This window comes from Ascaphus truei, chromosome 14 (assembly GCF_040206685.1).
Source record: "Ascaphus truei isolate aAscTru1 chromosome 14, aAscTru1.hap1, whole genome shotgun sequence".
Classification (NCBI taxonomy): Eukaryota; Metazoa; Chordata; class Amphibia; order Anura; family Ascaphidae; genus Ascaphus; species Ascaphus truei.
The window spans coordinates 51,195,196-51,215,919 of record NC_134496.1 but is presented as its reverse complement, the minus strand read 5'-3'; the positions used below and the strand labels follow the sequence as shown (position 1 = coordinate 51,215,919).

The 20,724-nt window shown below is 49.4% G+C and overlaps 1 protein-coding gene across 1 annotated transcript; it reads left to right on the top strand.

Annotated features, from left to right (window-relative positions):
• Window positions 1-1,600: 1,600 nt before the first annotated feature.
• NPPC (natriuretic peptide C) lies at window positions 1,601-20,151 on the top strand. The gene is made up of 3 exons (XM_075570968.1): window positions 1,601-1,861; window positions 18,895-19,170; window positions 19,921-20,151. Exons 1-2 carry the CDS (start codon window positions 1,769-1,771, stop codon window positions 19,144-19,146), a joined length of 345 nt encoding a protein of 114 aa, XP_075427083.1. The 5' UTR covers window positions 1,601-1,768; the 3' UTR covers window positions 19,147-19,170; window positions 19,921-20,151.
• Window positions 20,152-20,724: the final 573 nt, after the last annotated feature.

Below are 20,724 nucleotides of genomic sequence, written 5' to 3'. Positions count from 1 at the left end.
TTGTCCGTGTGGGTTGGGAAATGAATTGCAATAGGTTAAGCGATTTAATTTGTGTGTGGATTTTGTGGTTTTTAGGGTCAAGCAAATTGAAGTTGAAATCCCCAAGAACTAGCAGCTCACTCTTCTCATTCAGAGAGGAGATGGAGCCAAGAAATTGGGTGATATCAGCCAGGGATTGTAGAGGGGCTTTAGGGGGGCGGTAGATGCCAGCGAGCAAGATGGGCTTAGAAAAGGGGAGGCATATTCTGCCAACTAGGATTTCAAAAGAGGGTGGGCTTGGGGGGCAATTTAACAGTGTAAATTGTAAGGTGTCTGCAATATAAAATAACACCCCTCCTCCTCTCTTTGACCTATCTCTCCTAGAAATGTAGTATCCCTGAATGGCAATATGGTCATCAGGAGTTTTAGGGGATAGCCATGTTTCTGTAAGAACGATGGCTTTTGGTTTATGCATAAGGCACCATGCCCTTAGTTCATCCAGTTTGGGCAGCAGACTCCGGATATTTATATGGGCGACAGATAGCCCTTTTTGGAATTTGAAGAGGGTATTCTCAGGGGTATGGGACAGAGTTGAAGTGGGAGGACCTGGGTTAGGTTCAATATCACCTGCTAAAGAGAGTAATAGTATGAGTTGAAATTTGAGTAGTTGTTTGCAAGTTGTTACTTTATGATGTTTGCCATTTGAGTGTGCGGTGGTTGGAGTGCTGGTTTTCAGGGTTCTCCACCAACATTCAGTAGATAGTGCGAGGCTTTTGAGTAATCCGGGGTGTATGGTGATGTTGGGCGTGGGCCAGGAGAGAGGCGTTTGTAGTGGATACAGAGAATAACATTTCAATGAGGCCACGAGAAAGAACAAAGTGGAGGTAAAAAGCAGGTTAATTATGCCAGAGAACCAACTAATATACATGGTGATTGCGGTCTCACTCACCTATTCAATAATTATGCCAGAGGTAGGTAATGCTGCATGGAGCTGTTTTGAGCCAAGTATGTGTGTGTGCAGACTAAACAGCAGGGATTATAGTGTGGTCAGAGTAGCTCATCGTTTGTTGCCATGTGTAGAAGAGTTTGCAGAAAGATGAAGTCCCCAGTCACCTCTAGTCAAACTATAGTCTAACTATATATTCTCACTTAAAAGCTCACTTTAAAATGCCTCACTATATCATACCAATGCAGTCCCTGTAGTGTCAGAAGTTGTATTATTAACCCTTGGTGGTGGTGGTGCTGGGGAGGTTTTTAGCCCTGTATTCCAGGGCCCCCAAAGGGTAGGTATTGGGGTGTCAGGTTGTTTTGGGATCAGGGAGGGACATCACCCTCTCCCCCCGAATCTCAGCCTGTCCCATTGGTACAGACACAGAGAAAGTCAGCAGATAGCCGGCACTTTGCTCAGTCCAACACAAAGAGTACACATCTGGAATATTATCTGTTAATTATGGAAGAGGGGAGGGGGGGCTTATGTATACCACCCCAAAACAAACAAACACATGATAACATGGGAGAGGAGACCTGCCTGTCCAGGACAAGCACTCCAACCCTCCTTGTACCTCCTATCTAGTCCATGACGTCACCAGTTTGGGGTTATAAAAATGAATGGGGTGTTGATGAGTTCAGAGAGAGTTACAGGAGCAGAGAAGGAGGAGAAGGAGGAGAAGGAGAAGGAGAAGGAGGGACCTGCAGCCAGCCCCAGCTCTCCTGCTAGTAGTATTTTTTATTACAGTAACACTTGAGGATTTTTTTTAAGCTGAGGCAGTTTAGTCCCAGAGTCAGGAGGATGCACTTCTCTCATTTTCTCGCGTGGGGACTTCTGCTGGCTGTGCTCTGTGTGAGGATGGAGGCAAAACCCACTGCCCAGGCACAAAAGAAGGTACGTGCTCACCTGGCAGCTCTCCTGGGGTCCAACCTCTGTCCTTATTTCTCTCACTCTCCTTACTCCTTCTACCACTTGTTTCTCATCTCTCCTACTTTCTCTCTCCCTTTCCCCCAGACTGTCCCACTCTCTCTCTCTCTCCTTTCTGCCAGCCTGTCTCACTTTTCCTGTCCTCTCTCCATCTTTGCTGAACTTGCACACTCACATCTCCCTAGACTCTCTCCATCTCTGCTGAGCTTGCACACTCACATCTCCCCAGACTCTCTCCATCTCTGCTTAGCTTGCACACTCACATCTCTCCAGACTCTCTCCATCTCTGCTGAGCTTGCACACTCACATCTCCCCAGACTCTCTCCACCTCTGCTGAGCTTGCACGCTCACATCTCCCCAGACTCTCTCCATCTCTGCTGAGCTTGCATACTCACATCTCCCCAGACTCTCTCCATCTCTGCTCAGCTTGCACACTCACATCTCCCCAGACTCTCTCCATCTCTGCTGAGCTTGCACACTCACATCTCCCCATACTCTCTCCATCTCTGCTGAGCTTGCACACTCACATCTCCCCATACTCTCTCCGTTTCTGCCGAGCTTGCACACTCACACCTCCCCAGACTCTCTCCGTCTCTGCTGAGCTTCCACACTCACACCTCCCCAGACTCTTTCCATCTCTGCTGAGCTTGCACACTCACACCTCCCCAGACTCTCTCCATCTCTGCTGAGCTTGCACACTCACATCTCCCCAGACTCTCTCCATCTCTGCTGAGCTTGCACACTCACATCTCCCCAGGCTCTCTCCATCTCTGCTGAGCTTGCACATTCACATCTCCCCATACTCTCTCCATCTCTGCTGATCTTGCACATTCACATCTCCCCATACTCTCTCCATCTCTGCTGAGCTTGCACACTCACATCTCCCCAGACTCTCTCCATCTCTGCTCAGCTTGCACACTCACATTTCCCCAGACTCTCTCCATCTCTGCTGAGCTTGCACACTCACATCTCCCCAGACTCTCTCCATCTCTGCTGAGCTTGCACACTCACATTTCCCCAGACTCTCTCCATCTCTGCTGAGCTTGCACACTCACACCTCCCCAGACTCTCTCAATCTCTGCTGAGCTTGCACTCTCACACCTCCCCAGACTCTCTCCATCTCTGCTGAGCTTGCACACTCACACCTCCCCAGACTCTCTCCATCTCTGCTGAGCTTGCACACTCACCCCTCCCCAGACTCTCTCCATCTCTGCTGAGCTTGCACACTCACATCTCCCCAGACTCTCTCCATCTCTGCTGAGCTTGCACACTCACACCTCCCCAGACTCTCTCCATCTCTGCTGAGCTTGCATACTCACACCTCCCCGAAATCTCTCCATCTCTGCTGAGCTTGCACACTCACACCTCCCCGAACTCTCTCCATCTCTGCTGAGCTTGCACACTCACATCTCCCCAGACTCTCTCCATCTCTGCTGAGCTTGCACACTCACATCTCCCCAGACTCTCTCCATCTCTGCTGAGCTTGCACACTCACATCTCCCCAGGCTCTCTCCATCTCTGCTGAGCTTGCACACTCACATCTCCCCAGACTCTCTCCATCTCTGCTGAGCTTGCACACTCACATCTCCCCAGACTCTCTCCATCTCTGCTGAGCTTGCACACTCACATCTCCCCAGACTCTCTCCATCTCTGCTGAGCTTGCACACTCACATCTCCCCAGACTCTCTCCATCTCTGCTGAGCTTGCACATTCACATCTCCCCAGACTCTCTCCATCTCTGCTGAGCTTGCACACTCACATCTCCCCAGACTCTCTCCATCTCTGCTGAGCTTGCACACTCACATCTCCCCAGACTCTCTCCATCTCTGCTGATCTTGCACACTCACATCTCCCCAGACTCTCTCCATCTCTGCTGAGCTTGCACACTCACATCTCCCCAGACTCTCTCCATCTCTGCTGAGCTTGCACACTCACATCTCCCCATACTCTCTCCATCTCTGCTGAGCTTGCACACTCACATCTCCCCAGACTCTCTCCATCTCTGCTGAGCTTGCACACTCACATCTCCCCAGACTCTCTCCATCTCTGCAATATAATAAGTGAAGAATAAAGAAATAACAGTGCGCAACTAATTAAAACGTGACGTGATATATTAAAAGTGAAGTGAATCAAATGACTTAACTAGAATTGAGCGTCTGCAGCTGCGATGAAGGGGGGGCTCAGGGACCCCCTGGAGCTAACAGAAAATACAAAAAAGACACAGCGCACAACGCTCATAGTGCATTAAAAATATTATTCACATAAACAATAAATGGGTGAGTAATGTGCGTACATCAAATGCAGTAATAACAAGCAGTTTCGGGATATGTTACCCAACGCCTCCGGAGACCTGATTAGGTGTCCTCGCAGGGGTGAAAATGCTGTCCTCGATGGTGCAGGGTCCTATTGGGGTAGATGCACAACCTCTGCTGGTCCTTGCTCCCCTGAGCACGAGTGGGCCGGGAACTGCTGATCCCTGCAGTGCTTCAGCAAGGCAAATCTGGGCATCAGCTGGGCGCTAGCACTCTCCTCCGTTTGCCCCCAGTTTCGCAAACCTTGTTTTCAGGAATCACTTTAGCAGCAGCTTACTCCTCTCTCATCAGACTGACTAAAAAAAGCCAAATACTGAACTCAAAAATAAATGGGACAAATGAAAAAGGACTAGCACAATACGTGTCTGGAAGGAACAGAGGACAGCCCCCTATAGGCAGAGGCGGGTGGTTGAAAGGCAAGGGCGGGAGGGTGAAAGGCAGAGGCGGGAGGGCGGGCATCGGGTGGGTGAAAGATAAGTGAGGGCGGGCGACGGGTGGGTGAAAGGCAGGGGAGGGCGGGCGTTGGGTGGGTGAAAGGCAGGGGAGGGCGGGCATCGGGTGGGTGAAAGGCAGGGGAGGGCGGGCGTCGGTTGGGTGAAAGGCAGAGGTGGGAGGGCGGGCGTCGGGTGGGTGAAAGGCAGGGGCGGGACCCGGGTGGGTGAGGGGCGGCGGGTGGGTGAAAGGCAGGGCGGTGGCAGTAAGGCAGGTGCGGGGGGAAGGCAGGGGTGGTGGGTAAGGCAGGGGTGGGGGCGGAAGGCAGGGGTGGGGTGGCGGAATAAGGCAGGGGTGGGGGGGGATGGGGAAGGCAGGTGTTGGTTGGGGAAGGCAGGGATGGTGGAAGGCGGGGGTGGGGGGGAAAAGCGGGGGTGGTGGAAGGCAGGGAAGGGGGAAGACAGGGTTGGTAAAAGGCAGGGGTGGGGAAGGCAGGGGGCAAGGAAAGCAGGGGTGGGGGGGAAGGCAGGGGGGCGGGGGAGGCAGGGGGGCAGGGAAGGCAGTGGTGCGGGGGGGAAGGCAGGGGGGCGGAGAAGGCAGGGGGCGGGGATGGCAGGGGTGGGGGGAAGGCAGGGGCGGGGGGAAGGCGGGGGGAGGCAGGGGCGGGGGGGAAGGCAGGGGCGGGGGTTGAGGCAGGGGCGGGGCAGGGGCAGGGGGGAAGGCAGGGGCACGGGGGGGTCAAAAACGGAGCTGGGGGAGGGGCAAAAATGGAGCGGGGGTGCAAAACGGAGCTGGAGGGGGGGCAAATACTCAGACGTCTCTGTTAAGCAACCCCCCCTCCCAGCAGCAGCTGGCTCCACCACCACCACAGGTAGCAGCAGCAGCAGCGTGGCCGGGGGTTGGGGACCCCTGGGTTAGAGCGCACTGGCCAATGAGAGCCATGGGGGGGCGGGACACACGGGGGGGGGGGCGCGTTACACACAGGCCAATGAGAGCCATGGGAGGACGGGAGGACGGACGGACCAATCAAATTGTCTACAGACACTCACAACCAAGATTTTCAGTTTTATATATATATATATATATATGTAACCCTGCTTCCCCCCTTCCCCCAGACTCTATGGTGGTGTCTAGGGTGCATGAGGGCAGATTACATGCGGTGTGGTGCATACCTGTGGTAAACAGGAGGGCCTGAGCTTCCCGCGATGGTATTGGGGAGCCAGGACCGGGCTTCTGGGGTGGTAGCCTCCATGATCTCTTAGTGGTGCAGCGCCTCCATCTTCTATACTCCCAGGAATATGGGACAGGACCTGTATAGAAGAACCCCTTGGGTCCCAGGGTAATAGCTTCCAATTCACACACAGTCTTTGGGTAACAAAGGATAGTCTCTTTTATTGGCAGATCAGCAACTCCCAACGGTAGTGTCTTCCCGTAGACGCAACAACAACAGCCAAGCTGTACTTATTACTCCACTCTCCTCCCACACAGATAATTCCTCCTCTCCTTCCCTCCAAGTCTCTCCTCCAACAGGATGGTCTGTGCTAGGGCTTCAATACCCCGTGGCCCACCCCCGAGGTAATCCTCGCGGTGGGGCTTGGATTCTCCCCATCACCCCTGGCAGTGGGGTGAGGGCATTGATCCACCAGATCTATAGCTCTATCAGCTCTACTAAAGGAAGCTGAATCTCTCCGTTCCTCTCTCTCTCTGCTCCTGCGCTCTGCGCAGGGAAGACCGCAGTCTCCTCCAAATCCTCGGACCGATCCGCAGGATTCTTTGACTCACGGCATAACTACTTGCCCTGCAGACTCTCGCATAACTAACCAGCAACTCCGGACTCTCGATATAAATAACTCTACTCGCTGGAGTTGGCTGCTAAATATAGAGCTAGCCCCGCGTCTCGTGACGTCAGCAGAACCTCCCCTCTTGCTCACGCCTGCAGCAGAGTCCAGGCCTGCGTCTACCACTCAGGATAGGGCTATGAAGGGGGAAAACCCAGGATTATTACTGGTGCCTGATCTTAACAGGACTTACCACAGTAGAAGGGAGATAGGTATAGCCTGTGCTGTTTACAGGGGGCTACATATATATATATATATATACACACACACACAGTGGTTGACAAATCACCAAAAAATCTACTCGCCACACAAGAAATCTACTCGCCACCTAGTACCAAACGTGTGCTGCTTGGGCCAATATTTACTCGCCCGGGGGTTAAATCCACTCGCCCGGGGCGAGCAAATGTATAGGTTTGTCGAACACTGTATATATATATATATATATATATATATATATATATATATATATATATGTGTGTATATATGTGTGTGTATACCGGTATTACCTCTCTGGATGTGTATGTGTATACCGGTATTACCTCTCTGGGTGTGTACGTGTATACCGGTATTACCTCTCTGGGTGTGCATGTGTATACCGGTATTACCTCTCTGGGCGTGTATGTGTATACCGGTATTACCTCTCTGGGCGTATATGTGTATACCGGTATTACCTCTCTGGGTTTGTATGTGTATACCGGTATTACCTCTCTGGATGTGTATGTGTATACCGGTATTACCTCTCTGGACGTGTATGTGTATATTGGTATTACCTCTCTGGGCGTGTATGTGTATATTGGTATTACCTCTCTGGGCGTGTATGTGTATATTGGTATTACCTCTCTGGGCGTGTATGTGTATACTGGTATTACCTCCCTGGGCGTGTATGTGTATACCGGTATTACCTCTCTGGGCGTGTATGTGTATACCGGTATTACCTCTCTGGGCGTGTATGTGTATACCGGTATTACCTCTCTGGGCGTGTATGTGTATACCGGTATTACCTCTCTGGGCGTATATGTGTATACCGGTATTACCTCTCTGGGTTTGTATGTGTATACCGGTATTACCTCTCTGGATGTGTATGTGTATACCGGTATTACCTCTCTGGACGTGTATGTGTATATTGGTATTACCTCTCTGGGCGTGTATGTGTATATTGGTATTACCTCTCTGGGCGTGTATGTGTATATTGGTATTACCTCTCTGGGCGTGTATGTGTATACTGGTATTACCTCCCTGGGCGTGTATGTGTATACCGGTATTACCTCTCTGGGCGTGTATGTGTATACCGGTATTACCTCTCTGGGCGTGTATGTGTATAGCTGTATTACTTCTCGGGCCCTTTATGTGTATACCGGTTTTACCTCTCTGGGCGTGTATGTGTATACCGGTATTACCTCTCTGGGCGTGTATGTGTATACCGGTATTACCTCTCTGGGCGTGTGTGTGTATACCGGTATTACCTCTCTGGACATAGTGACCTGACCAGCTTTGGGGGCCGTGGGAATTCCCTGAGAAGGGATAGAGCAGGGCTGTTGCTAGGGGGCTGGGCAGCTTCCTACATCCTGATTGGCTGCTGCTGGGTAATGCAGCCAATCAGGAGGAGGTGTCAGGAGGGTGGGGGTGGGGCCAAGGAGAGGAGGAAACAGCATGGAGGGGAGAGCTATGTCTCGAGCGCATTGAACTTTTTGCCATCGTGTCCAGTATTTTAGAGAAGTCATCTGACAACCCTACTCATACAGTGCTAGCGTTTTAACCACTTTGCTCCCACAAGGATATTGCAGGCAGCGAGGGGTTAATCACTGAGTCATTCTGTGACATAATGAAGTCAGGTACTGATAATTATGCCTTGGAAACATACATCCAAGTCCTTCATCCAGCACTCAGAAGGTTAGAATAGCTGGGCAAACAGGAAGTAAGCAGACACACCTGACAACCAGCAGGATATGTAAGGAAGCCAATGCTTGTAGCAGGTGGCTGTCTCACACGACAGAGCTGTCCTATGCAAGCTGCTATGCAGATGGATTCCCAACCCACTTTCTAAAGGACAGTAAGAACTTTAATATTGTTTCCTGACTGATGTGTATGTTAAAAGGTTGGGAACTGGACATAGCGAGCCAGCCTGATAGATAGGGCTTGGATTGTGAGTGAGTTCTCCCAATGTGGAACAGATGTTATTTTGCTATGTTTTGTGTTGCCTTAAAGGGACAGTGTGCCCAAATATTTAGTTCTGCTGTGGAGAAATAAAACCACTTAAGATTTGCTTTAACCAGAAACTACACGTGGGGACTATTGTCTGACCTCGCCTACAGGCAAATCCAGCCCTCAAGAGCCACCAACAGGTCAGGTTTTCAGGATAACCCTGCTTCAGTGCAGGTGGCTCAATCAGTGGCTCAGGCTTTGACTGCTTCAGCACAGGTGGCTCAATCAGTGGCTCAGTCTCCGACTGAGCCATTTGTGCTGAAGCAGGGATATCTGGAAAACCTGACCCGTTGGTGGCCCTTGAGGACTGGAGTTGCCCACCCCAGATCTTGTGACATATAGAAGGACTCTGTTGTTGCCTTCTGCCCGTTGTTATACGCAGGGAAGGTGACAGTCCCGGGACCTGCTGAGGGCAAGCTGTGATTGTTAATGTGAATGTCTTAGTTATTGGCGATCGGTTACTAACACGGGGAGACAGGCGGAGGGAAGGGGGAGGGAAGGGAGAGGGGGATAGGCGGAGGGAAGGGAGAGGGGGGACAGGCGGAGGGAAGGGAGAGGGGGGGACAGGCGGAGGGAAGGGAGAGAGGGACAGGCGGAGGGAAGGGAGAGGGGGACAGGTGGAGGGAAGGGAGAGGGGGACAGGCGGAGGGAAGGGAGAGGGAGGGACAGGCGGAGGGAAGGAAGAGGGGGGGACAAGCGGAGGGAAGGGAGAGGGGGGGACAGGTGGAGGGAAGGGAGAGGGGGGGACAGGCGGAGGGAAGGGAGAGGGGGAAAGGCGGAGGGAAGGGAAATAGGGGGACAGGCGGAGGGAAGGGAGAGGGGGACAGGCGGAGGGAAGGGAGAGGGGGACAGGCGGAGGGAAGGGAGAGGGGGACAGGCAGAGGGAAGGGAGAAGGGGTCAGGCTGAGGGAAGGGAGAGGGGGACAGGCGGAGGGAAGGGAGAGGGGGACAGGCGGAGGGAAGGGAGAGGGGGACAGGCGGAGGGAAGGGAGAGGGGGACAGGCGGAGAGAAGGGAGAGGGGACAGGCGGAGGGAAGGGAGAGGGGGGGGACAGGCGGAGGGAAGGGAGAGGGGTGGACAGGCCGAGGGAAGGGAGAGGGGTGGACAGGCCGAGGGAAGGGAGAGGGGGGGACAGGCGGAGGGAAGGGAGAGGGGGACAGGCGGAGGGAAGGGAGAGGGGACAGGCGGAGGGAAGGGAGATAGGGGGACAGGTGGAGGGAAGGGAGAGGGGGACAGGTGGAGGGAAGGGAGAGGGGGGACAGGCAGAGGGAAGGGAGAGGGGGACAGGCGGAGGGGGACGGGGGAGATGGGGACGGGGAAAGTGGAAGGTGACAGGGAAGGGGGACGGGGGGACAGGAGGAGAAGGACAAGGGAAGGAGATAGGGGTCGGGGGCAGGCTTAGGATGGGGGCAGGCGGAGGGGGGACAGGTTGAGGATGGGGGACAGGTTGAGGATGGGGGCAGGCGGAGGGGGGACAGGTTGAGGATGGGGGACAGGTTGAGGATGGGGGATGGCGGAGGGGGGACAGGTGGAGGGGGGGCAGGTTGAGGATGGGGATGGCAGAGGGGGGACAGGTGGAGGGGGGGCAGGTTGAGGATGGGTGCAGGCGGACGGGACAAGCGGAGGTGGGCAGGCGGAGGATGGGGGCAGGCGGTGGATGGGGGCAGGCGGTGGATGGGGGCAGGCGGAGGATGGGGGCAGGCGGAGGGGGACAGGCGGAAGATGGGGGCAGGCGGAGGATGGGGGCAGGCGGAGGATGGGGGCAGGCGGAGGATGGGGGCAGGCGGAGGGGGACAGGCGGAGGAGGGGGACAGGCGGAGGAGGGGGACAGGCGGAGGAGGGGGACAGGCTGAGGAGGGGGACAGGCGGAGGCGGAGGAGGGGGACAGGCGGAGGGGGACAGGCGGCCTTTTCCTTGTTCTCTGACAAATCTTCCTGATGTTGAATTGAAATAAATGGAGATGTTTGTTCTCCGGCTCAGACACAAGATCCTGTTATAACAGCAAATAAACCAGACGCGTAGCCGCTTTGCGCTTAATTGTCCTGTTATAACAGCAAATAAGAAAATGAGTCTCCGGGAAGCGCAATATATGTAAAGACAAAAAATATATTGATAGTGCAATATTGTTTAAATTAAGATCAGAATATGATGACTGGTCTCTCTAGTAAATACTCACAAACGTGAGGAAATATGAGGCACGTAAAGGTATCTTTTGGATGCTATAGATGTCACAGAGCGATCAGGAGATCCAGAAATCAATATTTCCCCTGGTACATGGGCTCCCAAGGACATGGTTTCAATAATAAACAAGCATTGCGATCACAATGGATCTCAGTGGCCGGATGGATAGTAGCTCCGCTTCCCCTCTGCCGTGGCGTGCGTGTCACCGATGCGTTCCAGTAGAACCGGAAGTGATGTCATCCGCTGCGTCCACTTCCTGGGGTCCCGGCCGGCTTAGGAAAACGTCACTCTACGCGTTTCACCACATAGGTTTCATCAGGAGTAACGTTTTGATGAGTGGGGGAGGTGTATATACCCTAGTCTAAGTTCCCATTGGTGGATGGTACACCCGATATTATTAGTGCTTATTGTATACACATGAGACTAGAATGAGAATGGATCGTTAATGTCTCTACATCACACATATGTAGAGATCAAAATAATACATTTATACAATGCAATTTATAAGATACAGTACAATTAATCATAAAATACAATTCATTTATATAAACAAATTAAAATTTACAGTAATGTTCAGAAGTTACAATTTAATTATCAATATAAAATTGAGTCTATATAGAAAACAGTAAAAAAAAATGTAAAAAAATTTAAAAACAGGTATTTAAGTAGATTATCACTAAACTGGGAGAGTACAGGTGGAAAGTGCATAGTATTGATCATATGGGCAAAAGGCATATTCTAGGATGAAAACAGAAACAAGGCATTAGTGCATATATAATCACAAAAAAGGTTTAAGATCAAATTCTAGATTCAAACCGGATGGGGACATAGTTTTTAATTCGAACATCCAGAAAGATTCTCTTTTGATCAGTGCTGTGTGTCTATTCCCTCCTCTCCAATGGGGCATAACTTGTTCAATTGCTTTAAATTTTAACCCCTTGGGGTCCGAGTTATGTGCCATTAGAAAATGGTTTGGAACACTGTGTGTGGTCATTTTCCGTTTTATATTCCCTATGTGTTCCAAAATGCGTGTTTTCAGGGTCGTATAGTTTTCCCTATATATTGTAGACCACACTCACATTCGATTAAATAAATGACAAAATTAGACCTACAGTTTAGATGTTGTTTGATATTATATACTTTCTGTGTGGTGTTAGACTGAAAGGTATCTGTAGTCTTAGAACTATAATGGCAGGCAGTGCAAAATTTACAGTCAAAGAACCCTTTAGGGGGTTCTAACCACGTGGGGTTTCTATTAATTGTAGAATCCCTCAAAGCGCTAGGTGCTACAAATTTTTTTACATTTGGTGCTTTTCTGTATACCATTTGAACTTTATCGAGTAGGGAAGTTCCTATAATGGGATCGTTTTTCAAGATGGACCAGTGATTATTCAATATATTGTTTATTTTATGTGCATCCCTGTTGTATTGGGTAATGAAAGGTACTTTAATACAGTCATTCCCCCTGCTTTTTTCTCTAGGGATCAGCATAGACTCTCTTGACATACATTTTGTTTTAGCCAATGCTTTTTGGATAACATCAGGTTTATAATTCCGCTCTGCAAACTTTCTGGATAATATAGTGGATTGTTCTTCATAAACATTATTATCAGTACAGTTACGCTTAAGTCTACAGTACTGGCCATATGGGATATTATTGATCCATTTGTTAAGATGGCAGCTTGACTGTAGGATATAATTATTCGCATCCACATCTTTGAAAAAGTTTTTTGTTTTAATAACATTATTTTCTATATAAATTGTTAGGTCCAGAAAGTTTACAGTGGTCTTACTAACAGTGGTCTTACTAACAGTGGTCTTACTAACAGTGGTCTTACTAACAGTGGTCTTACTAACAGTGGTCTTACTAACAGTGGTCTTACTAACAGTGGTCTTACTAACAGTGGAGGTGAACCTGAGATTCAGTTCATTATTGTTAAGATATGAAAGAAATGTATCTAGATCTTCCAATGTGCCCTTCCAAACAAAGACAATATCATCGATGAACCTCCGCCATGTGACCAAATTTGCGCCCAAACCTACCCAAGACCATATGTACAGATCTTCCCACATGGCCATAAGTAAATTGGCGTAGCTGGGGGCAAATTTGGTCCCCATGGCGGTTCCACATAGTTGCAGGAAAAACTCGTCACAGAACCAAAAGAAATTCTTAGTTAAAACAAATTGAATACATCTAATGAGAAACTCTATCTGTGCCTCAGGGATTTTCCCATCTTTCTCCAGAAACATCTTTACCGCCTTGCACCCATCATTATGTTTTATAGATGTGTACAAAGCTGTTACATCAGTGGTAACCAATACATAATTATCCTGCCATTGTATGTTCCTAAGGGACATAATTACATCACTGGTATCTTTAAGGTATGATTTTTGTTGTTTAACAATATCTTGTAAATAACTGTCAATAAATTCTGACAGATTCGCCGTTAGTGACCCAATGCCAGAAATTATTGGTCTCCCTGGGGGGTGTGTAAGATTTTTATGTATTTTTGGTAGGAAGTAGAAGACGGGGAATACTGGATCTTCAACGTTTAGGAACTGAAATTCATGTTCCTTCAGTATTCCCAGTCTTCTTCCATCCTCCAACAAGGATTGTAATTCCTTTTTATAGAGGGTGGTAGGGTTAGATTTCAATTTCAAATATGTTGTTTTATCACCCAGTATTTTATTGGATTCTTGCATGTAATAGCAAGGGAGGGTGTGTTGTAATTATGGATCATAGCTATTACATGCAAGAATCCAATAAAATACTGGGTGATAAAACAACATATTTGAAATTGAAATCTAACCCTACCACCCTCTATAAAAAGGAATTACAATCCTTGTTGGAGGATGGAAGAAGACTGGGAATACTGGAGGAACATGAATTTCAGTTCCTAAACGTTGAAGATCCAGTATTCCCCGTCTTCTACTTCCTACCAAAAATACATAAAAATCTTACACACCCCCCAGGGAGACCAATAATTTCTGGCATTGGGTCACTAACGGCGAATCTGTCAGAATTTATTGACAGTTATTTACAAGATATTGTTAAACAACAAAAATCATACCTTAAAGATACCGGTGATGTAATTATGTCCCTTAGGAACATACAATGGCAGGATAATTATGTATTGGTTACCACTGATGTAACAGCTTTGTACACATCTATAAAACATAATGATGGGTGCAAGGCGGTAAAGATGTTTGATCTTTTGGTTCTGTGACGAGTTTTTCCTGCAACTATGTGGAACCGCCATGGGGACCAAATTTGCCCCCAGCTACGCCAATTTACTTATGGCCATGTGGGAAGATCTGTACATATGGTCTTGGGTAGGTCTGGGCGCAAATTTGGTCACATGGCGGAGGTTCATCGATGACATTATCTTTGTTTGGAAGGGCACATTGGAAGATCTAGATACATTTCTTTCATATCTTAACAATAATGAACTGAATCTCAGGTTCACCTCCACTGTTAGTAAGACCACTGTTAGTAAGACCACTGTTAGTAAGACCACTGTTAGTAAGACCACTGTTAGTAAGACCACTGTTAGTAAGACCACTGTTAGTAAGACCACTGTAAACTTTCTGGACCTAACAATTTATATAGAAAATAATGTTATTAAAACAAAAAACTTTTTCAAAGATGTGGATGCGAATAATTATATCCTACAGTCAAGCTGCCATCTTAACAAATGGATCAATAATATCCCATATGGCCAGTACTGTAGACTTAAGCGTAACTGTACTGATAATAATGTTTATGAAGAACAATCCACTATATTATCCAGAAAGTTTGCAGAGCGGAATTATAAACCTGATGTTATCCATACAGCATTGGCTAAAACAAAATGTATGTCAAGAGAGTCTATGCTGATCCCTAGAGAAAAAAGCAGGGGGAATGACTGTAGTAAAGTACCTTTCATTACCCAATACAACAGGGATGCACATAAAATAAACAATATATTGAATAATCACTGGTCCATCTTGAAAAACGATCCCATTATAGGAACTTCCCTACCCGATAAAGTTCAAATGGTATACAGAAAAGCACCAAATGTAAAAAAAATTGTAGCACCTAGCGCTTTGAGGGATTCTACAATTAATAGAAACCCCACGTGGTTAGAACCCCCTAAAGGGTTCTTTGACTGTAAATTTTGCACTGCCTGCCATTATAGTTCTAAGACTACAGATACCTTTCAGTCTAACACCACACAGAAAGTATATAATATCAAACAACATCTAAACTGTAGGTCTAATTTTGTCATTTATTTAATCGAATGTGAGTGTGGTCTACAATATATAGGGAAAACTATACGACCCCTGAAAACACGCATTTTGGAACACATAGGGAATATAAAACGGAAAATGACCACACACAGTGTTCCAAACCATTTTCTAATGGCACATAACTCGGACCCCAAGGGGTTAAAATTTAAAGCAATTGAACAAGTTATGCCCCATTGGAGAGGAGGGAATAGACACACAGCACTGATCAAAAGAGAATCTTTCTGGGTGTTCGAATTAAAAACTATGTCCCCATCCGGTTTGAATCTAGAATTTGATCTTAAACCTTTTTTGTGATTATATATGCACTAATGCCTTGTTTCTGTTTTCATCCTAGAATATGCCTTTTGCCCATATGATCAATACTATGCACTTTCCACCTGTATTCTTCAAGTTTAGTGATAATCTACTTAAATACCTGTTTTTAAATTTTTTTTAATTTTTTTTACTGTTTTCTATATAGACTCAATTTTATATTCATAATTAAATTGTAACTTCTGAACATTACTGTAAATTTTAATTTGTTTATATAAATGAATTGTATTTTATGATTAATTGTACTGTATCTTATAAATTGCATTGTATAAATGTATTATTTTGATCTCTACATATGTGTGATGTAGAGACATTAACGATCCATTCTCATTCTAGTCTCATGTGTATACAATAAGCACTAATAATATCGGGTGTACCATCCACCAATGGGAACCTAGACTAGGGTATATACACCTCCCCCACTCATCAAAACGTTACTCCTGATGAAACCTATGTGGTGAAACGCGTAGAGTGACGTTTTCCTAAGCCGGCCGGAACCCCAGGAAGTGGACGCAGCGGATGACATCACTTCCGGTTCTACTGGAACGCATCGGTGACACGCACGCCACGGCAGAGGGGAAGCGGAGCTACTATCTATCCGGCCACTGAGATCCATTGTGATCGCAATGCTTGTTTATTATTGAAACCATGTCCTTGGGAGCCCATGTACCAGGGGAAATATTGATTTCTGGATCTCCTGATCGCTCTGTGACATCTATAGCATCCAAAAGATACCTTTACGTGCCTCATATTTCCTCACGTTTGTGAGTATTTACTAGAGAGACCAGTCATCATATTCTGATCTTAATTTAAACAATATTGCACTATCAATATATTTTTTGTCTTTACATATATTGCGCTTCCCGGAGACTCATTTTCTTCTACTCATCACGAGGATTGACAGAGCAATCCTCCACCGGGTCACAGCTGCATCTTCATATATGTTTGTATAAGTATCACTTTATTTAAATTTATCACAGTATCACTTTGCACAATCTGATTATTTAGAGCGCCACAATATGATAAGTTTCCTTTTACAATAACAAGCAAATAAACCAGCCGCGTAGCCACTCTGCGCTTAATTGTCCTGTTGGGGAGAATCTCCACATTCACATGCACGGGGCTTGTAGTGGTATTGGTCCCAGGCAGAGTGAGGCACCTCTCAGGTAGTGATACCTTTTAGTGGACCAGCACATCAGTCGTACCAGTTGTGCGTCAGCTATGGAGACAGTATTACATTCCCACCGCGCCCCCTGGGCGAGCGCAGCCGTTCGCGAGCTGCTGGGGCGGAAAATTCAGAGAATATCCGGTCTAAAAAAAAAATGATACTAAAACATTTAATTTTGGGAAATTGCAGCCCTTTTTTTGCAGCGGTTTTGCGCCGGGGAGACCCCCGTTCCCCGCACCGAGGCGAGCTTCATACACAGAGCCTCCAAAATGTGCTCAAGTAGATAACAGGCTCCAGTTCTCTATCTTCTCTCTGGGCACTGGCGCCAGCTCCATCATCTCGGAGACACTGCCCCCTCTCTCTCCCTGTGCAGTGACTGATCCCCCCCTCTCTCTCCCCCCCTGTGCAGTGACTGATCCCCCCTCTCTCTGTCCCCTGTGCAGTGACGGATCCCCCCCTCTCTCTCCCCCCTGTGCAGTGACTGATCCCCCCCTCTCTCTCCCCTGTGCAGTGACTGATCCCCCGTCTCTCTCCTCCCCTGTGCAGTGACTGATCCCCCCCCCCCTCTCTCCTCCCCTGTGCAGTGACTTATCCCCCATCTCTCTATCCCTGTGCAGTGACTGATCCCCCCTCTCTCTCCCCTGTGCAGTGACTGATCCCCTGTCTCTCTCCTCCCCTGTGCAGTGACTGATCCCCCCCCTCTCTCTCCTCCCCTGTGCAGTGACTTATCCCCCCTCTCTCTGTCCCATGTGCAGTGACTGATCCCCCCCTCTCCCTCCCCTGTGCAGTGACTGATCCCCCCCGCTCTCTCCTCCCCTGTGCAGTGACTGATCCCCCCTCTCTCTGTCCCCTGTGCAGTGACGGATCCCCCCCTCTCCCTCCCCTGTGCAGTGACGGATCCCCCCCTCTCTCTCCCGCCTGTGCAGTGACTGATCCCCCCTTTCTCTCCCCTGTGCAGTGACTAACCCCCTCTCTCTCCCTGTGCAGTGCCTGATCCCCCCTCTCTCTCCCTGTGCAGTGCCTGATCTCCCCCTCTCTCTCCCTGTGCAGTGCCTGATCCCACCCTCTCTCTCCCTGTGCAGTGCCTGGTCCCCCCCTCTCTCTCCCTGTGCAGTGACTGGTCCCCCCCTCTCTCTCCCCTGTGCAGTGACTGATCCCCCCTCTCTCCCCTGTGCAGTGACTGACCCCTCTCTGTCTCCCCTGTGCAGTGACTGCCCCCCCTCTCCCCTGTGCAGTGACTGACCCCCCCCTCTCTTTCCCCTGTGCAGTGACTGACCCCCCCCCCTCTCTCTCCCCTGTGCGGTGACTAATCCGCCCCTCTCTCCCCTGTGCAGTGACTGATCCCCCCCTCTCTCCCCCCTGTGCAGTTCCTGATCCCCCCTCTATCTCCCCTGTGCAGTGACTGACCCCTCTCTGTCTCCCCTGTGCAGTGACTGATCCCCCCCTCTCTCTCCCCTGTGCAGTGACTGATCCCCCCTCTCTGTCCCATGTGCAGTGACTGATCCCCTCTTTCTGTCCCCTGTGCAGTGACTAATCCCCCCCTCTCTCTCCCCTGAGCAGTGAATAATCCCCCCTCTCCCCTGAGCAGTGATTGATCCCCCCCTCTCTCCCCTGAGCAGTGACTGATCACCCCCCTCTTTCTCCCATGTGTAGTGCCTGATCCCCCCCTCTCTGTCCCCTGTGCAGTGTCTAATCCCCCCCTCTCCCCTGTGCAGTGCCTGATCCCCCCCCCCTCTCTGTCCCCTGCGCAGTGACTGATCCCCCCTCTCTGTCCCCTGCGCAGTGACTGATTCCCCCCTCTGTCCCCTGTGCAGTGCCCGATCCCCCCTCTCTGTCCCCTGCGCAGTGACTGATCCCCCCTCTCTGTCCCCTGCGCAGTGACTGATCCCCCCTCTCTGTCCCCTGCGCAGTTCCTGATCCCCCCTCTCTGTCCCCTGCGCAGTTCCTGATCCCCCCTCTGTCCCCTGTGCAGTTCCTGATCCCCCCTCTCTGTCCCCTGCGCAGTTCCTGATCCCCCCTCTCTGTCCCCTGCGCAGTTCCTGATCCCCCCTCTCTGTCCCCTGCGCAGTTCCTGATCCCCCCTCTCTGTCCCCTGCGCAGTACCTGATCCCCCCTCTCTGTCCCCTGCGCAGTTCCTGATCCCCCCTCTCTGTCCCCTGCGCAGTACCTGATCCCCCCTCTCTGTCCCCTGCGCAGTTCCTGATCCCCCCCTCTCTGTCCCCTGCGCAGTGACTGATCCCCTCCCCCTCTCTCTCCCCCTCACAGTTTCCCAGCGGTTTGGTGAAGGAGGACCTCGCGGAATATTTGGACGCTGGATACAAGGGCGACATTGACCCAGAAAACCATGCCGGTCTCGTGCAAAACACAAAGCGTCCGCGGTCGTTCACCCGCAACAACACAGCCAGTGTCCAGCCACGTAACAGTGAAAGCAACACAGACGACAAGAAGAAGAACACTAACAACTGCTTTGGGCTCAAACTGGACCGTATAGGAACCGCCAGCGGCCTGGGGTGTTAGGAGCAGTAGCACCATCTAGTGCAGGTGAGTCAGTACTACACCCAAAACACATTCCAATGAAGCCTTCGAAACTGTAACAGGCGCTCAACTCCAGCCCTCAAGATCCTCCAACAGGTCAGGTTTTAAGGATATCCCTGCTTCAATCAGTGCCTCGAGTGAGCAAAACAATAGGAGGAATCCCTGCCCCGAAGAGCTTACAAATCTAAGTTACAATATATCCATAAGAAATGACAGCAAGCCCAGTTTCAGGAATCACTTTACCATTACTAGTCAGACTGAGCCTTTGATTGAGCCACCTGTGCTGAAGCAGAGACTGATTGAGCCACCTGTGCTGAAGCTGGGATATCCTGAAAACCTTGACCTATTGGGGGGGCCTGAGGACTGGAGTTGTTTAGTTGTTGATATTTTGTGTCGTTGCTTCACACTTCCAACTTGAACTATGTACAGAATATCAACAAACAAGCCTAAGAATAATTGAAACTCCAGTGCAAACATTGTCACACCGAGACAGCGGAAGGAGGATTCCCCTGTGCTCAGGAGCTAACAATCTACTGTAGCGAGATGGTGGGAGCATACCAAGGGAGTAAGAGGAAAATGAATGATTTGAGGCCCAAGGCATTGCTTCCCAGGCTCCTGGCAGGGAATCTCCCAGAGCTGTGCTAGTAACCATGATAATTATTCCATCTGGGGTTTTCCACGCGGTGTTACACGCCTACAACGTGCTGTGTGAACTCGGAGGTCTGGCTTTCTAATCCCGGCTCTCTTCTCTTCCAGGCTCCGAACAGCGGCAGGGGTTTTCTGACCATTTCTTAGCCTGTGTTAAAATAGACGCCCAGCTGCGGAAACCGACGCACCAAGAGGCAAAAATATTGTCCAGCTGGGGTCGCGGGCCGCTACGATGGGACACGGACCTGCTGTTACCAAGTCTTACAATTGTGCAAAAAAAAAAGTGTTATCAAATTTGGCACTCTTTACAAAAATGTGCAGTTCTTATATAAGAGTGAATGAGATGCATCAAAATATTTACAAGTGAAATACCAATATAGTGAATAAACTGTGATGTGCAATAAATAAATAAATAAAGATACGTTATAAAGTGCCGCTCAAACCCTTTGCAGAATTGCTTCTTCAGTGTCGCATCCAAGTAATGGGAGCGCAGATATGTGAAAAGAATGAAAACACAAAATAGTGCAATATGTTGGATCTAGTTATAAAACAGTTTCATGTGACCGATATACTGCGTACTCACAATGTATCTGTTCTTTTAAAGCATAGCCGTCAATGGGAACATCAGGTCCGGTCCAACCAGGTGTGTGGTGCCCATCAATAAGAAATAGAAGCCCCAATAGTGTAGACTGATAAAAAGATTTTATCTGTAGGCAAATCAAAGACTTTTCACACTCACATGGTGTCAAGTTATATCAGGCACATAAGATTGTGATCACAGGTGGAATAGGCGCTGCCCAGGACTCTCCGCGGTACCCTCCGCTCGCGTCCACAGCACTTCCGGGTCTCTCCGCCCGATCTCACTTGCGATTGGCTGTCTTCCGCACCTCCCGGTCAGAATACCCGGATGCC

What these genes read in the sequence shown, in the direction of transcription:
- NPPC (XM_075570968.1), top strand. Translation starts at nt 1,769, where the DNA reads ATGCACTTCTCTCATTTTCTCGCGTGGGGACTTCTGCTGGCTGTGCTC. An exon ending in CTGCCCAGGCACAAAAGAAG is followed by an intron (nt 1,862 to 18,894) that starts GTACGTGCTCAC and finishes TCCCCCTCACAG; the next exon opens with TTTCCCAGCGGTTTGGTGAA.